This window comes from Bactrocera tryoni, chromosome 3 (genome assembly GCF_016617805.1).
Source record: "Bactrocera tryoni isolate S06 chromosome 3, CSIRO_BtryS06_freeze2, whole genome shotgun sequence".
Taxonomy (NCBI): domain Eukaryota; kingdom Metazoa; phylum Arthropoda; class Insecta; order Diptera; family Tephritidae; genus Bactrocera; species Bactrocera tryoni.
In genome coordinates, this window is record NC_052501.1 from 87,003,296 (window position 1) to 87,027,808 (window position 24,513).

The 24,513-nt window shown below is 39.5% G+C and overlaps 1 protein-coding gene across 9 annotated transcripts in view; it reads right to left on the minus strand.

Annotated features, from left to right (window-relative positions):
- The window catches only part of LOC120770099 (EH domain-binding protein 1), a 32,982-nt gene that overhangs the window by 3,342 nt on the left and 5,127 nt on the right, over positions 1-24,513 (minus strand). For 6 of the 9 annotated variants that reach the window (XM_040097256.1, XM_040097259.1, XM_040097257.1 and 3 more), the window contains exons 3-11: positions 8,466-8,673; positions 5,316-5,497; positions 5,046-5,245; positions 2,945-3,974; positions 2,681-2,883; positions 2,101-2,546; positions 1,614-1,709; positions 1,013-1,441; positions 105-945 (exon numbers count right to left, since the gene is read on the minus strand). In XM_040097256.1, the coding sequence (XP_039953190.1) occupies positions 105-945; positions 1,013-1,441; positions 1,614-1,709; positions 2,101-2,546; positions 2,681-2,883; positions 2,945-3,974; positions 5,046-5,245; positions 5,316-5,497; positions 8,466-8,673 (3,635 nt within the window). The remainder of the gene's footprint in view (positions 1-104; positions 946-1,012; positions 1,442-1,613; positions 1,710-2,100; positions 2,547-2,680; positions 2,884-2,944; positions 3,975-5,045; positions 5,246-5,315; positions 5,498-8,465; positions 8,674-24,513) is intronic. The other 3 variants (XM_040097264.1, XM_040097263.1, XM_040097265.1) reach the window with 3 other exon arrangements.

Sequence of the window (24,513 nt, forward strand, 5' to 3'; positions counted from 1 at the left end):
GTAGTAGTGGTTAAGCAGTAATTATAATTGTAACTGTGTTTGTAATAGTAACTACAGGCGTTAAGACGTAAGGCGTAATGCGTAATGCAAAAATGATTGTTTACCACCATCGCAGTCGCCACCAGCGCGACAATGGCACTGGCAGCGGCTTCGCGATTGTCTTCGGCCGCTAGGCGGCTCCTCGGTTCGGCAACGGACGCGCCGTCGTGTGTCGTCGTCAATGTCGCCCTCAGCATCACAAGGCAAGTGTAAGTGCACCTTTGGCAGATTATCACAGGAGGAATGATTTGAGGAAGCTCTGGTTGTAGTTGTGTTCGTATTGGAGGAGGAGGAGAATATAAAATTGAACGGCGCAAAAGCGTTTGCGAAATTTCGGCTACTTATAAACCTATTGTGCGACTGTTGCGGATGCGCATGATTTCTATGATTCTCATTCGCATCGACAATACATGATTGTGAACGTGGACGGCTGCGTGGCGTTCGTTGCTGATGTTGACTAGCATGCTCCGCCGTAGGCGCGCGATGACGGTGTTGACGTCGCCGCTTGCGCCGTCGACGCACTACATTCTCATCAACATCAGCACCGTCCACCGTCAACGCCGATCGCACATCGGCTGCGCGTACGGACGTCTCCTCATCGCTGGACAAGGATGAGGGTGTCACCGAGCCCGATGATGTGCACGGCGAAGTGTCTTCGCCCGAAGGCGATAATGAAAACTGGCCATCGCTATCCATGTCAAGCAGTTTAATACGTATACTATCACCACCACCAATACTATTGCGTATTAATCTAATAAAAGGGTTACGTTGTGAACGATTATTACTTGGATTGCCGCCCATGACTGCGCGTAGTTTCTTCTCTAGGCAGCTGGCCTTCTGATCGATGGCCTCCTGTTCGCGCTCGAGTGCCTCCAGTTCCGATTCGATGTATGAACGTTTGTCGCCCTGCAGAGTGAACAATATATACTTAAAATAGTACTCAAAATTTTTTACGCCTACCGAGCACACATACCTTCTTGTCGTTCTTTGGTGAAATGCGCTCCATGACGGCATTGAACGACTGCAGTGGACTATTACTACCGCTGTTGCTTGTGCCATTGCTGAAGCGTTCGCTTAATCTATGACTAGGACTCATCAATTTACTATTACTATTTGTGGTCGTCGAAAGCGTGTCCACATCACGTGGCGGCGTTATTTTCTTCGACGGCGACATCGGCACCTTGGTTGGTGAGTTGCTGCCCGTGCTGGGCACACCATAGTCCTCGATGCCGTTGGGGATGGGTGAAATGGTGCGTTCGGGCGAGAAGTTCATTCGTTTCAGTTTGGTCGGCGTGGTCGGGCTGTCCAAGCTGCCGCCACCGCTGCCACCATTCACCGATTTGGTTCGAGTCTCGAGAATGAGGCGACGCGCCTGCTCACGCAAACGTTGCTTACGTTCCTCCTGAAATCAGGTCGAAACATTAGTAGTATGTCAAAGTACAAAATGAAAAATTAATATATTTTTTTTTAAGTATCAAAAGAGCGAACGAATATGAAGTAAATAAGCTGGCTCGAGCCGAAGGCTTCTAACTGCGCCGCTGCCAACTGTTATGTCGCGCTCGAGGGTTACTTACGTCGTGCTCGCTGCGCTCCACGCCATTGGAAACTTTCAGCTTTTCAATCATTAGCTTGGCCTTTTCGCTCATTTCCTTGTGACGTGACAAAATGCGCTGTGACATATTTAATGCATTTGCAGATTTATATAAATATTTTTGTTTTTTGTTTTTTGTTGGTGATCGCGCGGGTTGATGAATGTTAAACCGAAAACGATAAGCCAAAAACGAAAGCGAAAACGTAAGCGAACAAAAGTATGAACGTGCAAAAACAAAGCAAAATTAATTAAAACTAAGTAAATAAACTAACGTAGGAAGTATAAGCTTATATACAAATAATATAGAGTCAATTAAATCTAAAATTAGCGCAAATATAACAATTCAATAAAAACCAACAAAATGAGCCTAGCTCTACGTAAATGTATTATATGATCAAAAAACTCTCACAGGCAACTGACTTATGAGCAAATTTCGCAAAGCGATTGTAGCCAACGAACTCATTACTTACATTCGCCGCATTCGGGTCCAATGCTGTAGGTGAATGGGGTGCCAACTGTTGTTTATCGGCTTGCACCGGATTGGACTCAAGAGTCGTAGCACACACATTTAGGTCACCACCATTAGTGCTCTCCTTACCTTCGGCAGGCGGTGTCTGGTTACCCACTTGACCATGTTGCGATGCGTTGATCGTGTTCTTATCTTTGCTGGGTGAAAGCACCTTGCCCAAAATGTTCTTCGAGCCAGAGAGTATTAAGTTCTTTACATCTTTCTTCGCTGTCGGTGACGGCTGTGCGGGCCCCGAGTTATTTTTCGTCTCTACACCGAATATGTCGTCATCTAGTGAGTTCTGGTGCAACAGTTGCGCTTTTAAGTGGCTTAAATTGAGTAGATTCTGCGAAAGGTTATCCGACTTGTAATTGCCAATCACATAGCTCGACTCGTCGGATGTTGGTCCTGCATAGCAAGTTTAGGTGATAGTGTAAAATAGCAATTAATTAACAAAAAGTAAATAGAGAATGGAATAATAATAGAATGATCGTTTTGCTTATAAATATTGATCGATTAATTGAAATGTCTTTTGCTTTTACCAATCTGCTCAATTTGCAATTGTTTGCCGGTGAAATGCGCACGCAACTGATGCAGATACGTCATCACAGCCAATTTATCTGGCACCGCCAGCAAACTCATGTCACGCGGCTCAATCACGCGTGGAATGCCCAACGATTCGGCGGCGTCAAAGGCGATGCGGCAATTGCCTACAACGTCGTGTGCGGAGAGTTTTGACATGTCGCTGAAAAGGTAAGCAGACAAGAGAAATAAGTTTGGATAATGGTCAGCGCTTGTACACTCACATTAGGCCGGGTTCAAAGTGGTGAATGATCACACAGAATGCCATGCCGTTGCGCCAGCTGGTCGTCAAATTAGTCACCTTCACGTTGGGATAGTCTTTCGTAACATCCTTGCACCACTCCAGCAAGTCCTGACCCGGCGTATTTTCCTTCAACACGATCTTCTCGACCGGCTTGGCAGAGCCATTCAGCTGTAAACTGTTGTTACTGTTAATGCTGCTCAAATGATTGTTGTTCGTGTTGCTAATGCTGGTAGTAGTCATATTATTGCTTATGTTGCTATTGCTGTTGTTGTCATGATCGTAGCTCTTCTTCAAATTAAGCGGTGGCAATTCGGCGCGTTTTGACTCACTGCGCGCGGGTTTTGGCGGTGCCACGCTACCGCTACCACTGCCTGCAGTAACGGTCTTCTCCTTCAAGTTGTCATTATCAGCGGTCGTATTCGGTGTCGACACTGTTGTCGGAGCGGAAGTCGACATGGATAGCAATGAACTGAGTGTTGTAGACTTGCCGTTGCTAATTTTGGCTGATTTCTGTTCAGGTTTGGCATCCACCGCCTTCGACTCCTCACAGGCAGCATCGGCAGTAATGCTGGGCACCACTTTCTTGTTGTCGCCATTTTGCTGCGCAGATGACACGTCAATGCTGCTGCTTTTGTTGGCTTGAAAGTTGAGTTCACGACGCGCGCTAATATCACTCGGCTCGCTCGGTTTGCTATCCGCGCCCTTGGCAAAAGTGGCGATTGGAGTGGATGTAATAATTTTGCTCTTTAGGTTGGTCGGCAGCACGCTGTCTTCTAAGGGTTTGGCAGGGTTCAGCGCAGGTGCCGATGACTTCGACTCCTGTTCAGCGACAGCGCTTTCTTTTTCTGTTGGTTGCGGTTCGGACTGCGATTGCGGTTGTGGTTGCGCAGCGCTGGGCGTCTTGAGTAGCTCGTCACTAGTGTCGAATCCAAATTGTTTCTCTGATTCGAATTCAAAATTCAAACGATTATGTTCAGCCAATGGAGTTGGATCTTCGGACAAGGAAGGAACTACGCATACACATACATACGGACATTTACAAACGGTTAACACATTGGTGGTCATGTATGTATGTAGTTCAAGTGTATGGGTGTGTTGGTATGCATGTGTTTCGAAGGTAACGAGTATATTATTTACAACAAAAACAAAAACATAAATTTGTATAAAACAAAGTAAGTTTGCACACATTTACATAAATTAATAAATTGATAGTTGTTATGTAATATGTATATAAGTACAGATGCAATGAGTGAATACCAAATGATTTTTGTGAAAAAGTTGATTTGAGAGAAAAACGCGAAACAATTGCATTAAATTTAAGAAACGAGTCAAGAAAGAGAAAGAGAAACGGGTAAGAGAAAATGTAAATTCAATTAATTTTGAAAACAGTCAAATTAATTATAATTGTTAAATAACAGACTATCCTGTAAAAAAGTATCGACTTCCAGCACACATATTTTGAACTTTGAAAATCTCCCATTAGTAATAACTGAACCGCTCTCGAGCCTCCATATTACCCTGGACGAAAATACCATTGATCATTTGAGGTTCCGAAGTACATTTATTTGATGTTCGTTAGGAAAGCTTTTTCGAATCATCGGAACCAAAAAATAGACTTCTTGTCTTCTTAAAAAATTAAGTTAAATTTTATTGGATAAAATGGGGTCAAATAGCTAACAAACTTTCGCTAATGTCTTCCTGCTCGGCCGAAAGTACTTCATTAGAAGAAATGAAGGATTTTAAGCACCCCCTCCTGTTACTCTGAGAATGGTTCCTCACGTGTTTCAAAACTTGATAAATTGTGTCGGTATGATACTGTACTACTTGGGTTTCATGTATGTTATACGAGTATATATACAGATATATTTTTACATATGCGTGGCTAACAATGACTGGAATTATTAACAGCACTACTGTACTTCAAAAAATTTCATCAAAATATTACAATTTCACTAATCAACTACAACTACATAACCTCAATAAGAGTGTATAGTAACAAACTATGTTTCTTAGTCACAGGACAAACAGTAAATGAAAACCAAAAGAAAAAATATTTAATATTTTAAGTTTCGGGTACGCACCACTCAATGGCGTTGGCAGATCCATGCAACCGTTCAAACTAGTTGTCATCTGCTCCAACTGTTGCGTGAAATCAAACAAATGATCCGAAATATCACCCGAACTCTCCAGATCGGGTATATCCTCTAGGTCGTCCAGTGGAGCAACATCACAATTATTATTGACGGACATCAGCGAGACGACGCTCTGCATATCCTCATCACTGCAATTGTCAAATAACTAAATGTTAGTAAAGCATATAAATGTTGTGTTTGTATGGCAAATGCACTTACGTCGCCTTGCCCTCCCGCAGGAACACACAACTGATTGTCAATTCCAGTTCGGCGGCGGTAATCTTACGCGAGGTCGGCTTCAGGCTCAGCGTAAAGCTCTGCTGTGTTGACTCGATACTCGCGTATTTGCGCATATTTATGCTAGCCGAGGCCAAGACCCGTTTTTTGCCGAGATGTGTTATCTGAAAAAAAGCGCAAAACATACTTCTTAAAGGAATTGAATAATTTTTTTAATACTTGGAAAAGCAATAGTGAAGAAAGAGTTACTGTTGTTGCAGCGGCAGAAAACATTGCTGAAGTAATTTCGAGGAATGGTGCCGAGTTGACAGTTCCTGGCCGGATAAAAATCTGGGTCCGTTCCGGTTATTTACCCGACTAACGTGGGAACGAGAGGGAAAGAGAAAGTAATTTCGAGAAATTGTGCCGAGTTGACAGTTCCTGGCCGGATCAAAATCCGGGTCCGTTCCGTTTACTTACCCCGACTAACGTGGGAACGAGAGGAAAGGAGTAGTTTTTTGGCCTGGGACTGTTGCTTTTGTTACAAAACGAGAAACATTACTAATTTGAATTTTCATTACTTGTAATCCTAATCTTTTTTTTTACTATAATGTTTGGCAGAGTCTAAAAAAGTGGGGAATTTTAAATTTTTCTAAATTTAATACCGACACTCCCTAATGATATTCTTAGGGAAGTTGAATACAGCGTGTGACGTCTGTCGAGACGAAAAGGAATGTGTGTGCCGAGACACACTTCGCGACGCCACATAGAGCGCCATTTGGCAACGCAATGAAAGTTCTTCACGATTTTCTTTTCTTGAATTAATTTTATTGATACTTATGTGAACGTGAAGGTGTACGTGACTTTTGCATGCGGCAAGTTTATGAATTCGCTGAGAATATTTGATGAATTCGAATTATGTGGAATATTTGTAATAACAAAGTGCTCAAAAATAATATCGCGCGGTCTAGGTGGACTCTGCGGCTCCACGATGACTTAGTTGGTTGTATGTGTATGTGTGTAAATGCAGCGTAGAATATGTATGTACACGCTTAACAAATTAATTTAGCATAAAAGTAGTATATATTTATTATGTCTGCAACCTTTTCTTATTAAACAGTCTTTACAACAACAAAACAGCGAGTGCTCACCACTAGCATTTCAATATGACTGTCAACTATCGATCGCATATTTATAATGGCTTAGTTATAGGCGCCAAACGCTGACGAATGAAAGTTTGTACAAATGCTTGGATATGTGTATGTGTGTGTGAGTGAATGTTCATTCACGGGCACTCGTACAAATGTGCAATTCATTTCCACTTAAAAAGCACTGCAAGTTACTGCAAATGAAAATCAACCTTGAAATGCGAGAAATGCCACACAAGCAAAGCGTTGAAAGTCGTTGAAAGCGCCGACATGTTGCTATCCTTAGAGCAACAAAAAACGATAAATACAGCAATGAAATAAAATGTAAAACAAAACAGAACCTGAATATCGAACGGCAATGACGAAGCACCCAGCCCCAACAACAAAATTGAGCAATCATAATTCAACAAAAGCAACTAGCGGCACTTTGAGCGACTGGAAAGGTTAAAAGGCGTACGGAAGGACACAGAAAACACGAGAAAATAAAAGCAAAATTGCCAAGTCTTACAGAGACCAAGCCAACTGGGTAGCGTTGGGTAACGCCTTTGCCATGTACGTTGACGAAAACGTCTATTCAATTAGAGGTGACGGCACAGGGACTAGGCCAACCAACATGCCATCGAAACGTCGTCCTTGAGTCCAGTCAGCGCAAAGGAAAAGAGCAACTGAAACATTTTTGGAGTGCAACAACAACGTTCTGAGTATTCGGAAGCAGAAATTCGAGGCATTGAAAGTGAAAATGTAAATAAATCGTCCTTAACACCCAAAATGCAAAGGGGTATGCGGGTGTATTTTCCTCCACATTAATTCCGCTTTTTATTTCGCATGAGAATAAACAATAAAATATTCATTAAATTCCATTCACTTCAATTAAGCAACCCAGTCGCTGTTAAAGCAAGTCAAGCTCAGCAAAGACATTAGCATTGCTGTGATTTAAATAGCAAATGAGCATTTCGAAGGGAGTCAGAATGGAATAAATAACAAGTACAAAAATTTAAATGCGCTTTCAACTGTTTATTTCAATATATTTTCCCACCAAAAAGCATTTGCAATTAGTCGGTGCAAATGTTGTAGAGGCGCATTTGGGAGATAAAAAGCACTAAGCGCCTAGGGAATAACGAGTTACCAAGGTGCAAGTCTGACGACTGCGGTTAAAAGAAACTCCCATAAGGGATCCTTAATTCACTTAACTGTCAGTTCAACACACACACACAGGCTCGTACGCAATATGGAGTCATTCAGGTCACAAGGAGTGCTGTCTTACAAATTATGTCTTCCATTAAAATGAGTGCAGACAACAAAGAAGCATCCGCGAATGACAATGGGTGGGTGAGCCAACATGCACTCGCCTTGACATCGTTTATGATTCAAGAGTAAAAAAAGAATAAAAGAAGGTTTGAAGTATTCACTTCGATTAAATGGACACAATGGAGAGAAATTTAACATATTTTTAGGCGCATCACCAAATTCCATACTTTCTATCGAAGCTTGAAATTATGCTACACATTTAAAATAAAGGGAGTTTTAAGTTGCAAAGAATTTAAACAAGCCAACAAAAAGCCAGCCGATTTCAGAGCTGTACTACACAAAAATAACAATTTTAAAACACTATGAAAAAGCGATTTTAAGCAAAAAAAAGTGACGCCAGTAACTAATTTTGTATACCAAATGGTTTGAAATAAATGTGGCAGAGTAAAAGTGGAATGTTGCCGACGTTGGCAATTTGATTTTGTTGCATACACGCAATATATTTACTGTTTACGGCTATTGATGTCGATCAGTCATGCTTAATTGGTTTCAATTGGCTTGTTTTGAGTAGGAAATACCAAAATATAAAACGCCATTCGCATCGTTCTCTCCGAGTGCGCCACTGGCTGGGTCGGGAGCACGAATGCTGAGCCAATTAAACCAGAATTGATAATTGATATATAAAAGCATACTTCGAACTGCTGATTGAATCCATGAATCGTAGCATTTTGTGTTCTTATACTAAGCAGATACTCACATCTTCTATGACAAACGTCCAGTCCTTATCTTCCAGTTCGTGGGTGCGTGGATCCTTGAAAAGCGTTACCGAAATAGAATGATTGTCTGGCACTGGCCAGGATATGTGGCCCACCAGCGGATTCACCATATCCGGCTCCCAGGCTAACGGCATCGAAACGACACGGCGCGAACGACGTGTCCAAACAACGGACAGATTTGAAGGGCGCCTGAAATGAAGGAAATTTATAGTTTATATTACCAATTCGATAACCCAAAAACTGTAGATTTGTTTAAGTGTTACTTATAAATTAATTATGTTCAAATAAAAATCATAGGATCCATAAAATATAAACTAAAATTGTCTATGACTTTGACTAATTATTGTAGAGAAATCTTAAGCGCTGCAACAACAGTTCAAAAGTAAAGTATACGCACAAGTTTGTTTACACACACAACGTCTCCTCACCCATTTGCGCATACAGGCTTTGTTCAGAAAGTAATAGGTCTAATTTTCTTCCGCATCGATTGTACTTCAGAGCGTGTATGCACTGACTGGATTCGGTATAGGGCGTTCCTAGCTAACGAACGACCGGCTGGTCAGTTGCCTCCGCTTCCCTGGAGAGTCAGGACAAACATTTTCGCGTGACGTGTTTCTGTGAGTGGTGCAAACCGAAAATACTGTGTTCGTTAGAAACTCGGTAAATCTGCGTCAGAGACGTTTTATATAATCAAGCAGGCTTACACAGATGTTGCTTTAGCAAGCACCAGGCTTTTTTGGAGATTAGAAGTGGCACCACGACTACCCCCCGGCTCACACCGCCGACATCCCAACGCTTCCGCAGCCGCCGTACAGCACAGATGTGGCTCCCCGGACATTTTTTTGTTTCCTTGCCTGAAAAGGCCGATGAAAGGCAAGCATTTTGAGACGACAGAGGGAATCCAAGCAACATTGTAACGATTGGTTCAATAAATTTATTTTAATCGACTCAGTCCAACAATCCCTGTACACACATGCAATTAAGTAGTAGTTTCATACAAAATCTCAATGTTTTATTTGTGCTTTTTGAAACTGGTTGATAGGCACAAGTGCCGTAAGGCTACCGAAGAGGAGCAGCGTAATTTGCATTGCCACAAATGTAAACAGCCAGCAGCAAAGAAGACATCTAAGAACAAACGCTTGGCGACTGCAGCTGAGGCACCAGCTAAAGAGCGGCAGTAAGGTCGCGGCACGCTGCAAGTGGCGCGCCAAACGAAAGTAAAATCGCTGCTCTGGCACCAAGGATATTGCACATTCAAGCTGCACAAGCAGTCGCTGTCAGCTCTGCCTCGACGCTCGTTGGCGACTAGAAAGGCAAGTGGTGGCTGCAGCGCGGCTGAGAGACGCACACTGCTGCCGCAACGACATTGGCGCTTAAACTAGGTCAGCTGGCAGCATCCGTTCTTCACAGCGTACGCACTTTTCCATGCCTCTCGTTCGTGCCCCTTTTTCACTTGTCGCTTATTTTTTGGATTTTCCAGCTTTTTTCTATAAACAAAAATGTCATGTTTGAGCTTTCTCGAGTGCGCGCGCTCGCTTTTGCGGCAGAAGGTGCATTTTAAATGTTGTCAGTTGCGTTGATTTTTGTATTTTCTCCTGTTTCTATTTGCACCACGTCAATTGCAATTTGTGAAAGCGAAAAATACTCGCAGGAAAGTGGAAAATATGAAAAATTTAGAGCACAAAAAGGCCTAACAACTGCATACAGGCAGATGGGCTTACGAGTGCCCACATGCGCCACTGCTTCCGAATCGAAATTGCGCACAGCCGGTGTAACAACAACAAAGCAATTATATTTGAGCATGCATACTCGTATGTTCAGGCACAGTTACCGTTACCTGGATGGTTGGCTGGTCTATTGTGCGGATTTCATGTTATGTCAACTCAAGAGGGAGCTGGGAATGTTGATGAAAATATTTAGGCAACGAGGTGCATTGCGTTCAAATGATGTTCACGAATGAGGATGATGAAGTGGCGTTGTTGACAGCCCTATTTTGATATTTATGACATAAGCACAATAAAGTGGTTGGATATGTAGACCTCTTGGAAGCAAGCTATGGAGTTGAGGTATATTTTTTACAATTATTATTTTAATTGAGTCGCGAATAAGCGGTTTTTAGTGCACCCAGCAATAAAAAATATTCAACACATTTAAATTAAATGTGGCGCATAAATAAATTGGGGTCTCTGCCAATAGGTGTTTCGGGCCTCGCGCAATGCTGAGCCAGTAAATATTTACAATTTCAATTACAAATTAAATTCAAGGATGTGGAGATGGCTTCGCACACAAACCTACCATACACACATATAAGAGCACACACATATTTGCGAGCTTTGCACGGGTTTTGCGCATTTAGACAGCGTGTCAGCCAGACTAAAGCGGTCAAGTAGACAGGGTCACTATGAAACTACCGCAGACAATAGACAGCCTGCCAGACCAACGCGTTCTGATGCCTCAAGAAACAAAGCACAAAATCGAGCAGAAGCAAACCCGCGGAAGAACCAGGCGGGGAGAAATAACGAAGACAGCACACCCGCGAACGCCATTAAGTCACTTGAAATTTGGCATTGAGCCAAAATAAAATTCAAGAAAACAATAAAGTTGAATATTTTTAGTTGGGATGAGTAACTAGACAGTCGACGGAATAAACTTTGGGATTTAGCTGCAATCAACTTAACTGCGATGTGAGATTTAGAAGAGAAGCAACGATTTTATATCCGCAGCAGGGTATAGTAAGTTTGTCTGGAAGTTTGTTAAACAACCAGAAGGAAACCACGAAGGCTCTATTAAGTGTATATGTAAATTATTGGAAGTACTATCTTAGGTTTTGAGATATCGATCTGAAATTTTGCACTCGTCTTTTTCTCACCAAGATGATGCTCATTTATCGGAACGGCCAATATTGGACCACTATAACACATACATAGCTGCCATACAAACTGAACGATAGGAAGCGAGTGCCTGTATGGAAAACTTTATCTTATAACGAGATATCTTCACGAAATTTTGGCATGGGTTATTTCTAAGGCCGTAATGCAAATTCTGAAGAAAGTGTTCACAGATTCAAAAGATGCCTTACATGCATTTTGATCGGTCAACCGCTATATGCTATAGTTGTCCAATCAAAGTGCATGTAAGGCATCTTTTGTATCTGTGAAGGGTATTACAGCTTTGAAACTAAGTTTTTTTCTTCGTTTTGCTATAATTTTCGCAATACACATACACACACGCTTCATATTATGTTATTATTTTTATATAGATATCTTCGGCGACTTACACGCTACTATTATTAACTATGGTACAAGAAGTGACTCATTACAAACTAGACTTATGCCAGCTCCAAGGCTTCGTAAGTGCTTATAAGTATATATTTATATAATCCTATAGGGCCTAGATGGTATATAGAGCCTTGTGAGCATAAATATGCGCAAATGTGTATAAAATCAATGTTCGGTGGAGGCGGGGCAACATGCACTTGCACATATGTCTGGTATATACAGCTCGTTGTAGGATTTAATATTATTGCAGATTGCGCCAACACACCAACCGGGACTATCAACAATGAGTACTTTGAACTTATAGCCACTACTGTAAGCAACTTGCGCATTCTTTTGATTTATTCGAAAGAATGTTTACTCGTTCGCCTCGCTTTATCACTGCCAACAGGCGTGCGGCAATGGCAATCTCGCGCAAATAAATGCAGCAGCAGTGTGTATTAAAACCAGAAATAAAAATATATTAAAACGGAAAATACTAAAGTTAAGCACAAAGAAGAACGGCGTAAAAAAATATTACAGATATATTAAGCAACAAAAAATCCGTGTATTGTCGCCGCTGCGAGTAGCGCAGCACTGCGGCTTGTGCTCGAAGATTTTTCATATTTACTTTTCCCTAGATGGTTGATTACGCCCGCACAATCACTGCACCAGTGGCGTCTGTTGCAACGCCCCTTGCAGCTTCTGTTGCTGCTCATTCTGCTACTGCCACATGCCGATAATCGCGTGCTGCCACGGAGACGTCGCCGAAGTTGGCCGACATGTCACATATGGCAGGCAGCTGCATTGAAGGTTTTAAAGGGAAGAACATTTCCTTCACGATAAGAAATATTGAATTTTTTAAAAAGAAAAAGTAAATTGAATCCCTCATATGGGATCTTAGAATCAAAAGGAAAATTGCTGGGGGCTAGTAACTGACAGTGAAGGCAGGCAGGAAAGGCAGCCTCAATTCAATATTCTTGGGATTGAGGTCGGTTAAGAAGACCCGCTTACTCCGCTTACTTTAAATTTGGAATAGAAAACATTAGGTAGTCGAAAAAGACTTTTCGTATTTTTAATCAAGCTTCAACTTATTTGTTATATGTATATCGTAATTATAATGAACTTTAATGAACCAAATATATACCATTTTGGTCGACCAGTTTTTGGCATTTTTCCGCTAGAGACATTATTCCATCAGTGTAAAACTTTTCTGGTTTCTCGACAAAAAACTGCGACAATTAATATTCACAGGCTTCTCTTGAAGCCAACTGCTTTAGAAGCTTCAAAAAATCAATTTTTTTGAGAATTTTTTTGGGAGGGAAAGAAATAAATTATTACAGCGAAATTTCTTGAGTTTATAGTTATATATATATATTTAAACATCATTCACTAATTTTTGGATACGAAATCTTTGATATTCTGCTTTGGGAAGCAATTAACCGATGCATCTCGCATGTGCATTTATCGTACGGCGGACAGGATGCAGGTCGCAATTTCTATCGGAAACAAAGAGGTTCATATTTTTTAATAATTTATCTTCTAGTTAAACTAAAAAAAATTCCACAAAACACTTTTTTGAAAAATTGACAAAAGTGGTTTTTGACCAAAAAAATTTTACTTTATGCTGTTTAAAAATATGTTCAAACTTGACTTTGCCCCAATTCCATACGACGTTTAGTTTTTTTTCTATCCTTCCCGCCAATTAAGAACAATCGTAAAAATGAAAAACCGAGAAATCGCGCGTCAAAATGTTCGTTTTCTGCCCAAGCGCTAATATATCTGCTTGACGCTCGGTCACTATTTCCCTTCTCTGGGGACATATTCTTATATTATTTTTAAAGAGATTTAAGCAAAAAAAAATCGATTTTTAGAATCTTCTAAAGCAGGCTCCCCCCTTAAGGGAGTTCTGCATTGACCTAAACAAATGGCAGTCCAATGGTGCAGAGTGAGGGCAGGGTCAATATTAGCAGGCTACGCCATCAATTTCAATAAATTATTCGTATAATGTTTTCTCTTCGCCGTTAAACTGTTTGTTTCAGGTGCAAATGAATTTGTTAATAAATTTGCTTTTTTTTTATTTTTATTTGCCAAATAAAATTATGAATTTCGAAAGTGTGAGTGGTCAATTAGTCAAATTATCGCGAATATACATATGTAGCTCAATCACACACATACATACACACACGCAAAGGCACATATTTACTTAAGCAACTCAAAATTTTATTTACACAACAAAACAGCAGATTTCAATTAAACTAGCCGAAAAGTGGTGAGTGATTGTGACAGGTTCGACAACCCGGGTGGTTTCCAAAGCGCTTCATCATAATTTAATATTTTTGGAATTCAAATGAACCAAAATTGAGAAAAATTGCGTCGCACTCCCTATCTAAGCAGTGAATAAGCATATGAAGTTATAACTAAAAGATATGTGGCAGATATAAAGTCTTCTTTCCATTCGACGCACAAATTATTCACTAAGTAATCGTCAAGTTTTATCAGTTTATCAATGTTTACACAGCGCCTTGAAATGCGCCACCTTATCTAGGCATGTTTACTCTGATATGTATGCCCCGATATATCCAAGAGAGTCGGTCTACCGCTTTTAATACTCTTGTGTACAACAATCGATTCACTTGTGTCGATTTTTTATAATTTAATCAACAAATTTACATGCATAGTGGTGGTACTCACATACATACACACATATGCACACATGCTCGCTTTTGAATATATTTATTCGATTCTAAATATTGCTTTTGTAATCATTCGCAGACTTGTTTCTCCATTTTTGCATGAAAATTTTCATAAAATTCTATTAAAGCTTGTTTTGGCACAATACTCACACACACATGCACACGCACACTCTGATGTATGCATAAGCGAACGCAAACGCTGATTGCATCATCGCCGCTCAACCTCATCGCAGCATCGACAACTTCAGCAGCTGACAGCCAATGAGCTTGCGTTAACGAGCATAACATCAAAACATCACAACAGCTTCGAGCTCCCCCAGCGCCAGTGAAGCGGCGTCATCGTGGCAACGTCATTTGATCTCCGCTCCCGATATGGGCGCTCGTGTCAACACACAGTGGCTTTTACGGCCACGGATTTATGGCCTTTAATATTTTACATTGTTGACTTTGTTGTTGCTGCAGCTAGGCTGTAGCTACGCAGCTGTCTTAGGCCGTGGATACCGTAAAGCACGTATGCTTCGCCAAACACCAAAGCTAAAATAAAGTATGGAGCTGATGAGTAGCGATTGGTGAATGGCGACAGCTAATATATTGACGTATGTGACGTTCGTCGATTCAACACCTTCAATGTGTGAGGCGACAATCGATATTTGCTCCCTAGTGCATGTCGTGCTTACATATTGTGTGCACGCACTTAGGCGATCATTCGCATTCGCAAATGCATACCTTGACATACCTTTGTTTGCTGAAGTAAGGATGCTTGCGAAACGTGTATATGTATATACATATTTGTAAGTACGGTTAACAACACACTTGAGCACGCTACTCACTCCCCGAAGCTCATTTCCTGCTTCGGAAGAGTTATATGTATCTGTTCCTTTGGAATGAACGCCTCAAGGGTGCCAATCACTTTTACATACAGACTATGCATATGCTTAACTGAAGATAATGCATATGAGCGTATAAATATTTATGTACGGCGTTATATGCATTTAAATGTCCGTCTGTCCATCATACAATATTCGTAGTCAACAAAGCATCAGTTCTTTTAGACACACAATAGTGGTGTATTAGTGTTGTCATTTGAATTGCAAGGAATATGGGACTTGGCACCGCTTGACTTCTTTTTATTCTCGTACGAAAAAAATAAACTAAGAGGTCAACTTTTTCGACAGCTCCAGAAGCGATTGATTCGTTCAGGTTGCATGTTCTAAAGATATAAAAGTATATTAAAAAATATTAATATACAGAATATTAAAAAAAAACAATAAAGCGATTTTTGATTTTTAATATTTGTTTTTGCTCTCTAATCCCGAAATATAAAATGAAAACTTCGTACGTCATGGTGAGAAGAATGTTTCTAAACAAAAAACGATCGCTTTACTTCGATAATCAAAATAAGAAAAGCTTCAAGTGCACAAGTACTGCTTCTGCTCCAACCATAACTCAAATTATTCGAAAATAAAAAATTGTTTGTAGATAAACTAATTCTTATTTTATGACTACCTCGCGCATATATGTACATACATATACACATATGTACAATGTACATAAATATACACATATGTATGTATGTGCTTATATGCTCTAATATGCCTATCACTTCACACCAGGCGCTCGCTGGGGATTTTAAGAGTCTACACTTTGAGGCATTTCATGGCACTGCTTTTGGTTTAAAGAACGTACTGTCAGATACAACCAAAGGGGAAACAAACAAACATGCACAAAGCGATAAAGCAATCACTTATTGTTGTACAATCACTTGTTGTTGTGATTGTCGTAAAGGCATTTAAGAAAGCCATAAGAATATAGTAAACCTTTAAGCAAGAAAGTTTTACGATAAAAAGTGAACATAATTTTTAATTTCAAATGGAATGATTCTAAGCAGAAACTGCCACAGAAATCGTAAGGAAGAGTAGTCATTATTATTTCGCTGCAGCTCAGCGAAGCTGTTCCTAAGACACAAGAAATATTTATTTTATTATCATTTACTTTTAGGATAAACTTTACGTTAAGCCTGTAAAATATACATACATATGTATATGCTTTGATTTGATGGTCCTTTTCAAGGATATTATAGAAAATAATCTTTAGGAAATGTCGTAGAAAAGCAGCAAAAGCAATAGGCTATAAACCGCACAAAATTGAGGCCACTTTACTCATACAACCGCACATAAGCAAATAAATACGACCAAATCTGGAGGATAAGACAAAAAAGATAAAATACTATTAAAGAACGCTGCATAAAAATGTGTCGATACACAGTGGGACAAAATTGGAAATACTCCATATAAAATATGAGTGAAAATTTCTTTTTCGCTAGCCGGAAATGAAATTTAAAAAGGCTTGATGACAATATCTTAAATAAAATTTGTTATAAGACATATATTTTTATTTAAAAACTACTGTTGTCGAATGTGTGTAAACAAAAAAGTGTTTTCGCCAATTTAGGCCCACAGTGTTTAGAAAAGGAATTCAAAGTTTATTGCGATTTTAAATTGCTTTTGAAACTCTAAACCGCCGGCAAAGGATCAGTAGGAATGTCTTATGACTATCGCTACCAGCCCTCAATCGATTGCAGCGAAGAAGCTATGGCTTACGGTTCAAAGGAGCTGCTTGTAAGTCCTTCGTCGCTTACACCGCTCGCCACTTTAGCAATCCAGATGCCAGCGCTAATGTTATTGGCGTATGAAGAAACGAAATGTAAATGGCCGCACATAATCAACACGAACTTGCCACACACACACACATATACAGATACAGGCAAGCAGCAACCCTTCGGTCGAGACAAAGCCCTGACAACGAGATGAGTCAGCGTTCGCATGCGGCGCTGCCACCCCCGAAATACCGCCCATTTCCTATACCGCTGTCATCAACGGCACGAAGAAGCTCAGACGGCTGCCGGCAGTTTGCAGAACCAAGTTAGTAGTTGTAGCCGTTCGTATGGCTGTTATTGACAATGAAATACAAGGCTTGGTGGGTAGCCGGCTTGCTGCTGGCCGTCGACGGTATTTACCCAAAATGCTCCCTTAGGCGTCATATGCGACTTTGGCTGCGCAAGAGTGCTATGCGGAACCAGAGAGTTCGATACGCACAAACTCGGTTTTTTATCGCCAACAATAGTAGAACCAGCTGGATTTGCAACGGTGGTGCTCGACTATGTGTGCTATTTCCTCGTTCCTTTCACACCATGAAGGAAGTTGTTGGTGTGATATGCAAAGCAAAGACTAAAGGACAACAACAAACGCACAAAAATGTAATTTTCTTAATGCCAATTTAATGACAGCAGCGTTATGCCAGCAAAAGCTTAGTGGCAAAGCCAACGAACATGAAATAAAAACTGTTAATAGCAGTTAGCGCTGCAGCCTAAATTAGCCGCTGACGGCTTGCTCTTTGAACATTCAGTAGTTTCGGTATCAGCTTTTATTGGGTGTTCGCGGGCAGTCACAGCTTAAAACCAGTTCGCCACATTTTCAAAACTATAATTATGCCTTTAGCAAAACAATTATATTATATGCAAACGATGTAGATCTGTACATATCTATGCACATACATATATAGCATTGTAGAGTTTATGAAATAATTACTGATTTGGACGGAAGTGAGTCACTTTTAATCACTGTACCATGGCAACGATGCATGAAGTAAGACGCAATCACTAAGCAAAGGTTCCAACTGAATAAACAAGCCCGTCTCGCTTCAACATGAAAGGAAATACGTTGGGTTACAGCATGGTGATAAGTGGTAGAATGAAGAGCGCGGCATGACCTCTCCACTGAATATTTTTCTAGTAATTGGAAGAAAATATGTTTCGAATCTCAATATTTTCTTTGTTGTATTTCGAGTTCCGCTTATTTCGGAAGCAGATTTACTATTTACTTTGATAATGCCTATTATTATTACTCTTTCGTTTGTCTTATTAAATTCTACAAAACCTCTAGAATATTGTCCTAATTTTTGAAGTTGATCCGAGTAATAATTTCGAAGATTTGCCTTGAGAATTTGTGCCGTCTTTGAACGCGTTTTTCTCAAAACTGTGTTTTGAAGTCGGACACGATTTCTCGAAAAGTTGTGATTTAGTTCGAATTGTGTATACATCTTTAAAATAACATTATCTAGTTATTCAACGAAGGACTTTTTGTTTCATTACAATATATTTTCGTCCAAGTTTGAGAAAAAAATGAAAATTTTAATATTTTTTTATTTCCTTCGTTAAAAAATGAGATTTATATATGTATTAACGGAATATGTTTCGTTTTTTAATATAAGATGAACCAATAATCAGTTATGCTGTTCACGTCGAGAGCACTCCTTTTGTGAGACACCCAGGGAGATGAGGTCTCAACGGCTGAATTTTCAACATTTTTATGTCAAAATTTCAGGAGACATTATTTAAATATGTACCTTTGATTGCCATATTATATTTTTTAAATATATGATTACTTATACTGACAAAAAATCGTTAAAATATCTTTTTTTTACCTCTGAAACCCACCTAACCTCTTAAGTATAACCGCTCAGAATATTGTAGAATTTCCAATAATTGCAGAGCTTTTTGATAGGAATACGAAGGAAACTAACGAAAGAGCACTACATTATTTTACTATGCTTCGCATCTGCGGCTCAAAAGCTCGTTTTTATAGAAAAAAATGCACCAGCAAAGCAAAGGTGTTGATTTGTTAAACGAATTTTAACCAAAATCTGTAGTCTTTCAGACTATAATTTCAGCTGAATCAAGTGAGATTTTACTAACTTAATATAGCTATATTGGATAAAGTAATTTCATGCTATCAATACTAAATTTTATTGATTATTAAAGCAAGCGACGGATATTTTACGCGTACAGCTCACGCTACACACACCGGCGACACACCCACCACCGGCACATAACAACACCGAATACGTACACACACCACATATATATACACATGTATCATTAGCCAGCTGGCGAACTGGGCAGGGCCCCCGGCAACGACCCTACAACCAGAATGAAATAAACGCTTTGTATATAAATTGGTGTAAAATGGCAGGGCATGAGTGTAGTTAATAAAAGGCTTTATACATACACACAGCCAGACGTACATACATATATGTATGTATGTACAAGGAGATAGATGTTAACAAATGAAAGCCAAAAGAATATTATTTGTTAATATTCTTTGAGTCAATGGTGTTTTTATTGTTATTGCGACTATTTGTAATTTTGACAAGTGGGAACGAACACAAACACAACAACAATGTGATTGACAATAACACGTTATAATGCCTGAAATGTTTGACAGTTATTGATTTTCACGTCACCACAAATAATATGTATGTATGTAATTTTATTGGTGGCATTGGTTAATTAGTCCAACCAATGCTTTTAAGAATCAAAAATAAAAATATTATTTATAATGAATAAAATAATAAATAAAATGAAAATTTTTGCATTTAAATGAGATCTTCACTGTGGGCATCAAATTTATTCAACCATCGAAGGCATTTAAACCCATCGACGATTCATCAAAGATGCTTTCTTAAGTGAAGCAATGGAAGGGCTTATTTCTCAGTGCGTAGACGCACACACATACAATAGTAGTAGTACAGCAGCCGTAATGAATTTTCCGATAATTAAATGTTTTGAAGTGAATAAGAAACAATAGGTCGTTCCTCATTCGGTTTTAAACGCATAAGACTTCAGACAGATATGTATGTATGTAAAGCATAAAGCATGTGGCGCTGGTGGGTGGGTGGTAGTGGCTGGCGGGAGTTTATCTAAACTTAAGTGAGAGTGAACTTTTAACCGCATTCCAAGTGTTTATACGTATAGTGCCTGCGGGCAAGCATTAGCTGGAGGAAATCAAGAGGCGGTGCGGAGCAGCAAACATGCAGGAAGCGGTGATATGCAGCATCTGGAAGTACGTACATGCATACGGAATTAATTGCTCGCACGAAGTACAACGCAGATGCAATCTAACAGTATTTTCATTCATCCGACCAACCATTCACCCCTTCAACTATTCCGTCATCCACTCAGCTTCTCTTGCCGGTCTGTCAATTCGACTGTCTACTAATTGTAGTGCCCAAGTGAGCCGTAACGCCAGGCGAAATACATCTGTATTTGCCGTTCGATGCCAATCATTCTCTTACACATCATACCCATTCACACTCATGTTTTGACGTTCTCTTTACCTAGAAATATCTGCAGAGTTCCATATTATATTGCTTCGATTCAAAGTTAGGCAATACTTAGTACGACTAACGCTTTATATTTGTAAATGAGTGAGATTTCATTCGTCTTTAGAGGACAAAGTTTTGGACTCAAACAAATGGAATCATATTTGATGAGCTTTATACATGGAACTGGTGGAAGCATTCTTTATTTTTAAAAGCAGCTTTATGGGTATATTTTTGTTTAGAAATTTGAAAAAAAATTTTATTCATAATTTGATGGTTTAGATGTTCAAAAATATCACCCTAAAAGGATTTTTCAAAAGTCAAATTAAACCAGTAAAGGTTAGGCATCTAGACCAGAATACCCCATTTGTACAAGCATTTGCTCTCTAATCCTTAGAAGCCATATCACACATTTGTTTCTCGATCTAAATGTCAAGAGAGTAGTCATGACACAAACACCTATAAATACTGCCTTTATAGGAACAAAACCCGAGGGCGGCCAGAATTCCTAATCAAATGATGTTATCAGCGTTTGTTTACTTATAAATTGCTTACACAATATTGCGTGCCTTCAGAACAGCAACAATTTTTTAATCTAAATATTAACACAAATAATAAACAATACAAATATAGAAACTAAATAGAAGGCAGTTTAAGAGAGAGCACGCGGGTAAAGAAGAACCAAAGCAGTGTTGGAAAACGCAAAAATAGTGCCAGAAGCAACATAAGAACCGCGAAAGCGACAGGTGGTGACTAACAGACGGCCAGACAGACAGACAGACAACGAGTGACATGTTTTCACACTAACCCCTTGCCCAAACTGAAAATGTAAATTATTGTTTTTTCGCTGCGCGTGTGCGCGGGCGTGTGTGGCGAGTATGGTATGTACATACATATGTAAGGGGGCCACCATGTGGAGCGCATGACATCAGATGAGCAGCCGCGTACGAGTAAAGCGAATAAAATAAAAGCAACTGAATATCATATGGCAACTTAATTATGGGAATCTAACGGCATGAATATTACCTGAAAGTGAAAATAGTAAATAAACGTTTCGATACAATGTAAAAATATTATTTATTGGGGGCATGCAGCAAAATAAGAACATTATTAATATTTTGTAAAGGGGTGTGACTTTTTCAATATTCTTATTTGTTGTTATCCGTAATGAATTCGGCTTCTCGTATAATTTGTTTCGTCTTATTGAGGTTTCTTTTCTTCGTGCCAAAGTCGGAAAACCTATTTATTTTCTAAGTAAATAAAAAAGCAATTAAGTTTGCATTAATATCACGTTATGCACGAAAAACGCAAAAGACACACACAAACAACAGCTCAACAAGCGAAATTAATAAGAAGAAAAAGCGCTTTATTTATTGAAATCATTTTCAGCCAAAGCTTTTCCGAATAATTCCCAATGCGCAAAAGAATTGTTATATTTATTATTCATATCCACAACACTGGTCAACAAATTTTTTTTTTGCTTTTTGAAAATGGATTTTAATTAATATATTCTTGTTATATTTGGGTAGTCGAAAAAGTCTTTTCGTATTTCGAAATTTCCAGAACGGGAGCGACTTAACCATTGTTGTGCCACACGAAGTGTTACAGCATCGATTCCGTAAACTTCACAAATTTCATTGGTGGCTTGCGTGGCATTTTTCGCTTTTTTGTATAAAAATATTAAAATATAGCGAATTTCTTCATTCGTTTCACTTTGAACAGCTGTAACTTTTTTTCAACTTCCCCGAATTTAAGGTTTTTTGGTTAAAATCTCACCTTTCCAACACTATATGGTATGACAGAATGTGATTGGTAGCACTGGTTACATACGACTACAACGACATTTATTGACAAAACACGAAAAGGCTTTTCGACTACCCAATATTTTATGATGCCTATTGTTCCTAATGGGTGATCTGAGACTCTTAATAAATTTTTATATGAAAATTTTGTGTCCATTTTTATTGAAATGAATTTATCAATTTTCATAAAAGCTAAACAGAACTTTTTTATTTTTATTATTTTTTGAAGCAACAAAAATAAGGTTTGTATAACCGGTGCCAAAAAATGCTGTTGACCGGTGTTACAGAAGGTGGCCATGCTCGCTTTATTTGTCATTGAAAATGCGCTCAAGAACAACACATTTGTATTATGTATATATTGAAAATTTGTGAAAATATATGCAATAATTTATAGCACACCCATTGCATAATATATGCACACATCCATACGTGTGCATGAAAGGGAAAAAATGCGAAAAACGTCTCCATAGTACTTGTATTCTAAATGTACGCACATCGAAAACATTTATAAATATATCCTGTCATATATAGACCGATCTGTATCTTTGTATGTCATGTGTAATTCTAGTCGTCATAAAAGTTCCACACGAGTATGAATTAGCCATAGAAGACTACCTTGCGTACCCCTTTTGCGCCATTATATAACAATAACAATAACAGAAATCATAATAGCCACAAATAGTGCGGAAAATTTATTACGGACGGACTGAAAAGCGCGAGTACTGCGACCGATCAGCAGCAAAACTTCTCATGGGCATATGTACATATGTATGTATGTATGAATTTGTATGAGTAACGTGTCTGAGTGTAGGTTTGCGCTACAGGTGGTAATTCAACGACAAAACAAATCAGAACCAAATCATATACAAAACAGTTAAAAGCGAATTCAAAAGCAGAGCGTTCATTGTTGCTTCATCGCAACCGCATAACCGCGCAACCGCTCCATAGCTCAGATAACTGCCATGAACACACATACATTGCGCACTCACGATTTCTTTATGTGTGTATGCGATTAGCTCGAGTTGCCGCTTTGAAGAAAAGTTGCCGCGCCAAAACAAAGGTAAGCCCGGCTCCGAGTTGAGGCGGCGCGAACCGCACTGAATGGCAAAGTAATTGAGTTAGAAAAAACGGGCATTGCCAGCAAAGGCGGTACGGCTGCATGGCAAAATTAGCAGAGAGTTAAAGGCAAAAAGCATATCAAGAAAGAATGGGTGAATGAATTTTTACAAAACATTTGCAACGGTGCGTTCGCAGTCAGATAAACAAACAAACCTTTACAAATTATTACAGTGGCTCTACACACACAGACGACACACACCTTTGAGTTTGCACGAGCTCAAAATTAGGCCGTCCGAGCACATATACTCACATATGTATATACCATACAAACGGCTGTCTGACCATTGAGCGCGATTCGTATGGGTATGCTAATGTGGAACGCGTACACGGAGAGAAATCGAAACTCTCCACCTTCGCGATGCTTTAATTTTAACAGAGAAGAGGATCGTTTGTGGAATTGGCTTATAATGATTATTATGCAAGAAAGAACACCCATGTTGTGTCAACAACAAGATACCAAGACCGCGTAAGATTGATATTATCTTTACTGGCGTAGACACCGCTAACGATTATTGCCGAGTTAACAACAGCGCGCCAGTCGTTTCTTTTTTTCGCCACGTGGCACCAATTGCAGATTCTAAGCGAAGCCAGGTCCTTCTCCATCTGATCTTTTCAACGGAGTGGATGTCTTTCTCTTCCTCTGCTGCAGCCGGCGGATACTGCGTCAAATACTTTCAGAGCTGTAGTTTTTTCGTCCATTCGGACAACATGACCTACCCAGCCTTCACTCAACTATGGCAATATCATCGTATATCTCATACAGCTCATAGTTCCATCGAATGTGATATTCGCCGTGGCCAACGCGCAAAGGACCATAAATTTTTCACAGAACCTTTCTCTCGAAATCTCATAACGTCGACTCATCCGATGTTGTCATCGTCCATGCCTCCGATATTATTGTTAACAAAATTATAATATGGAAGAGAAGAGCCGATCCTCTTAAGTCAGCCAGAGAAGGAAGAATATGGTGTGGATGGGTCTTGAAAGCTTGTAGGAAAA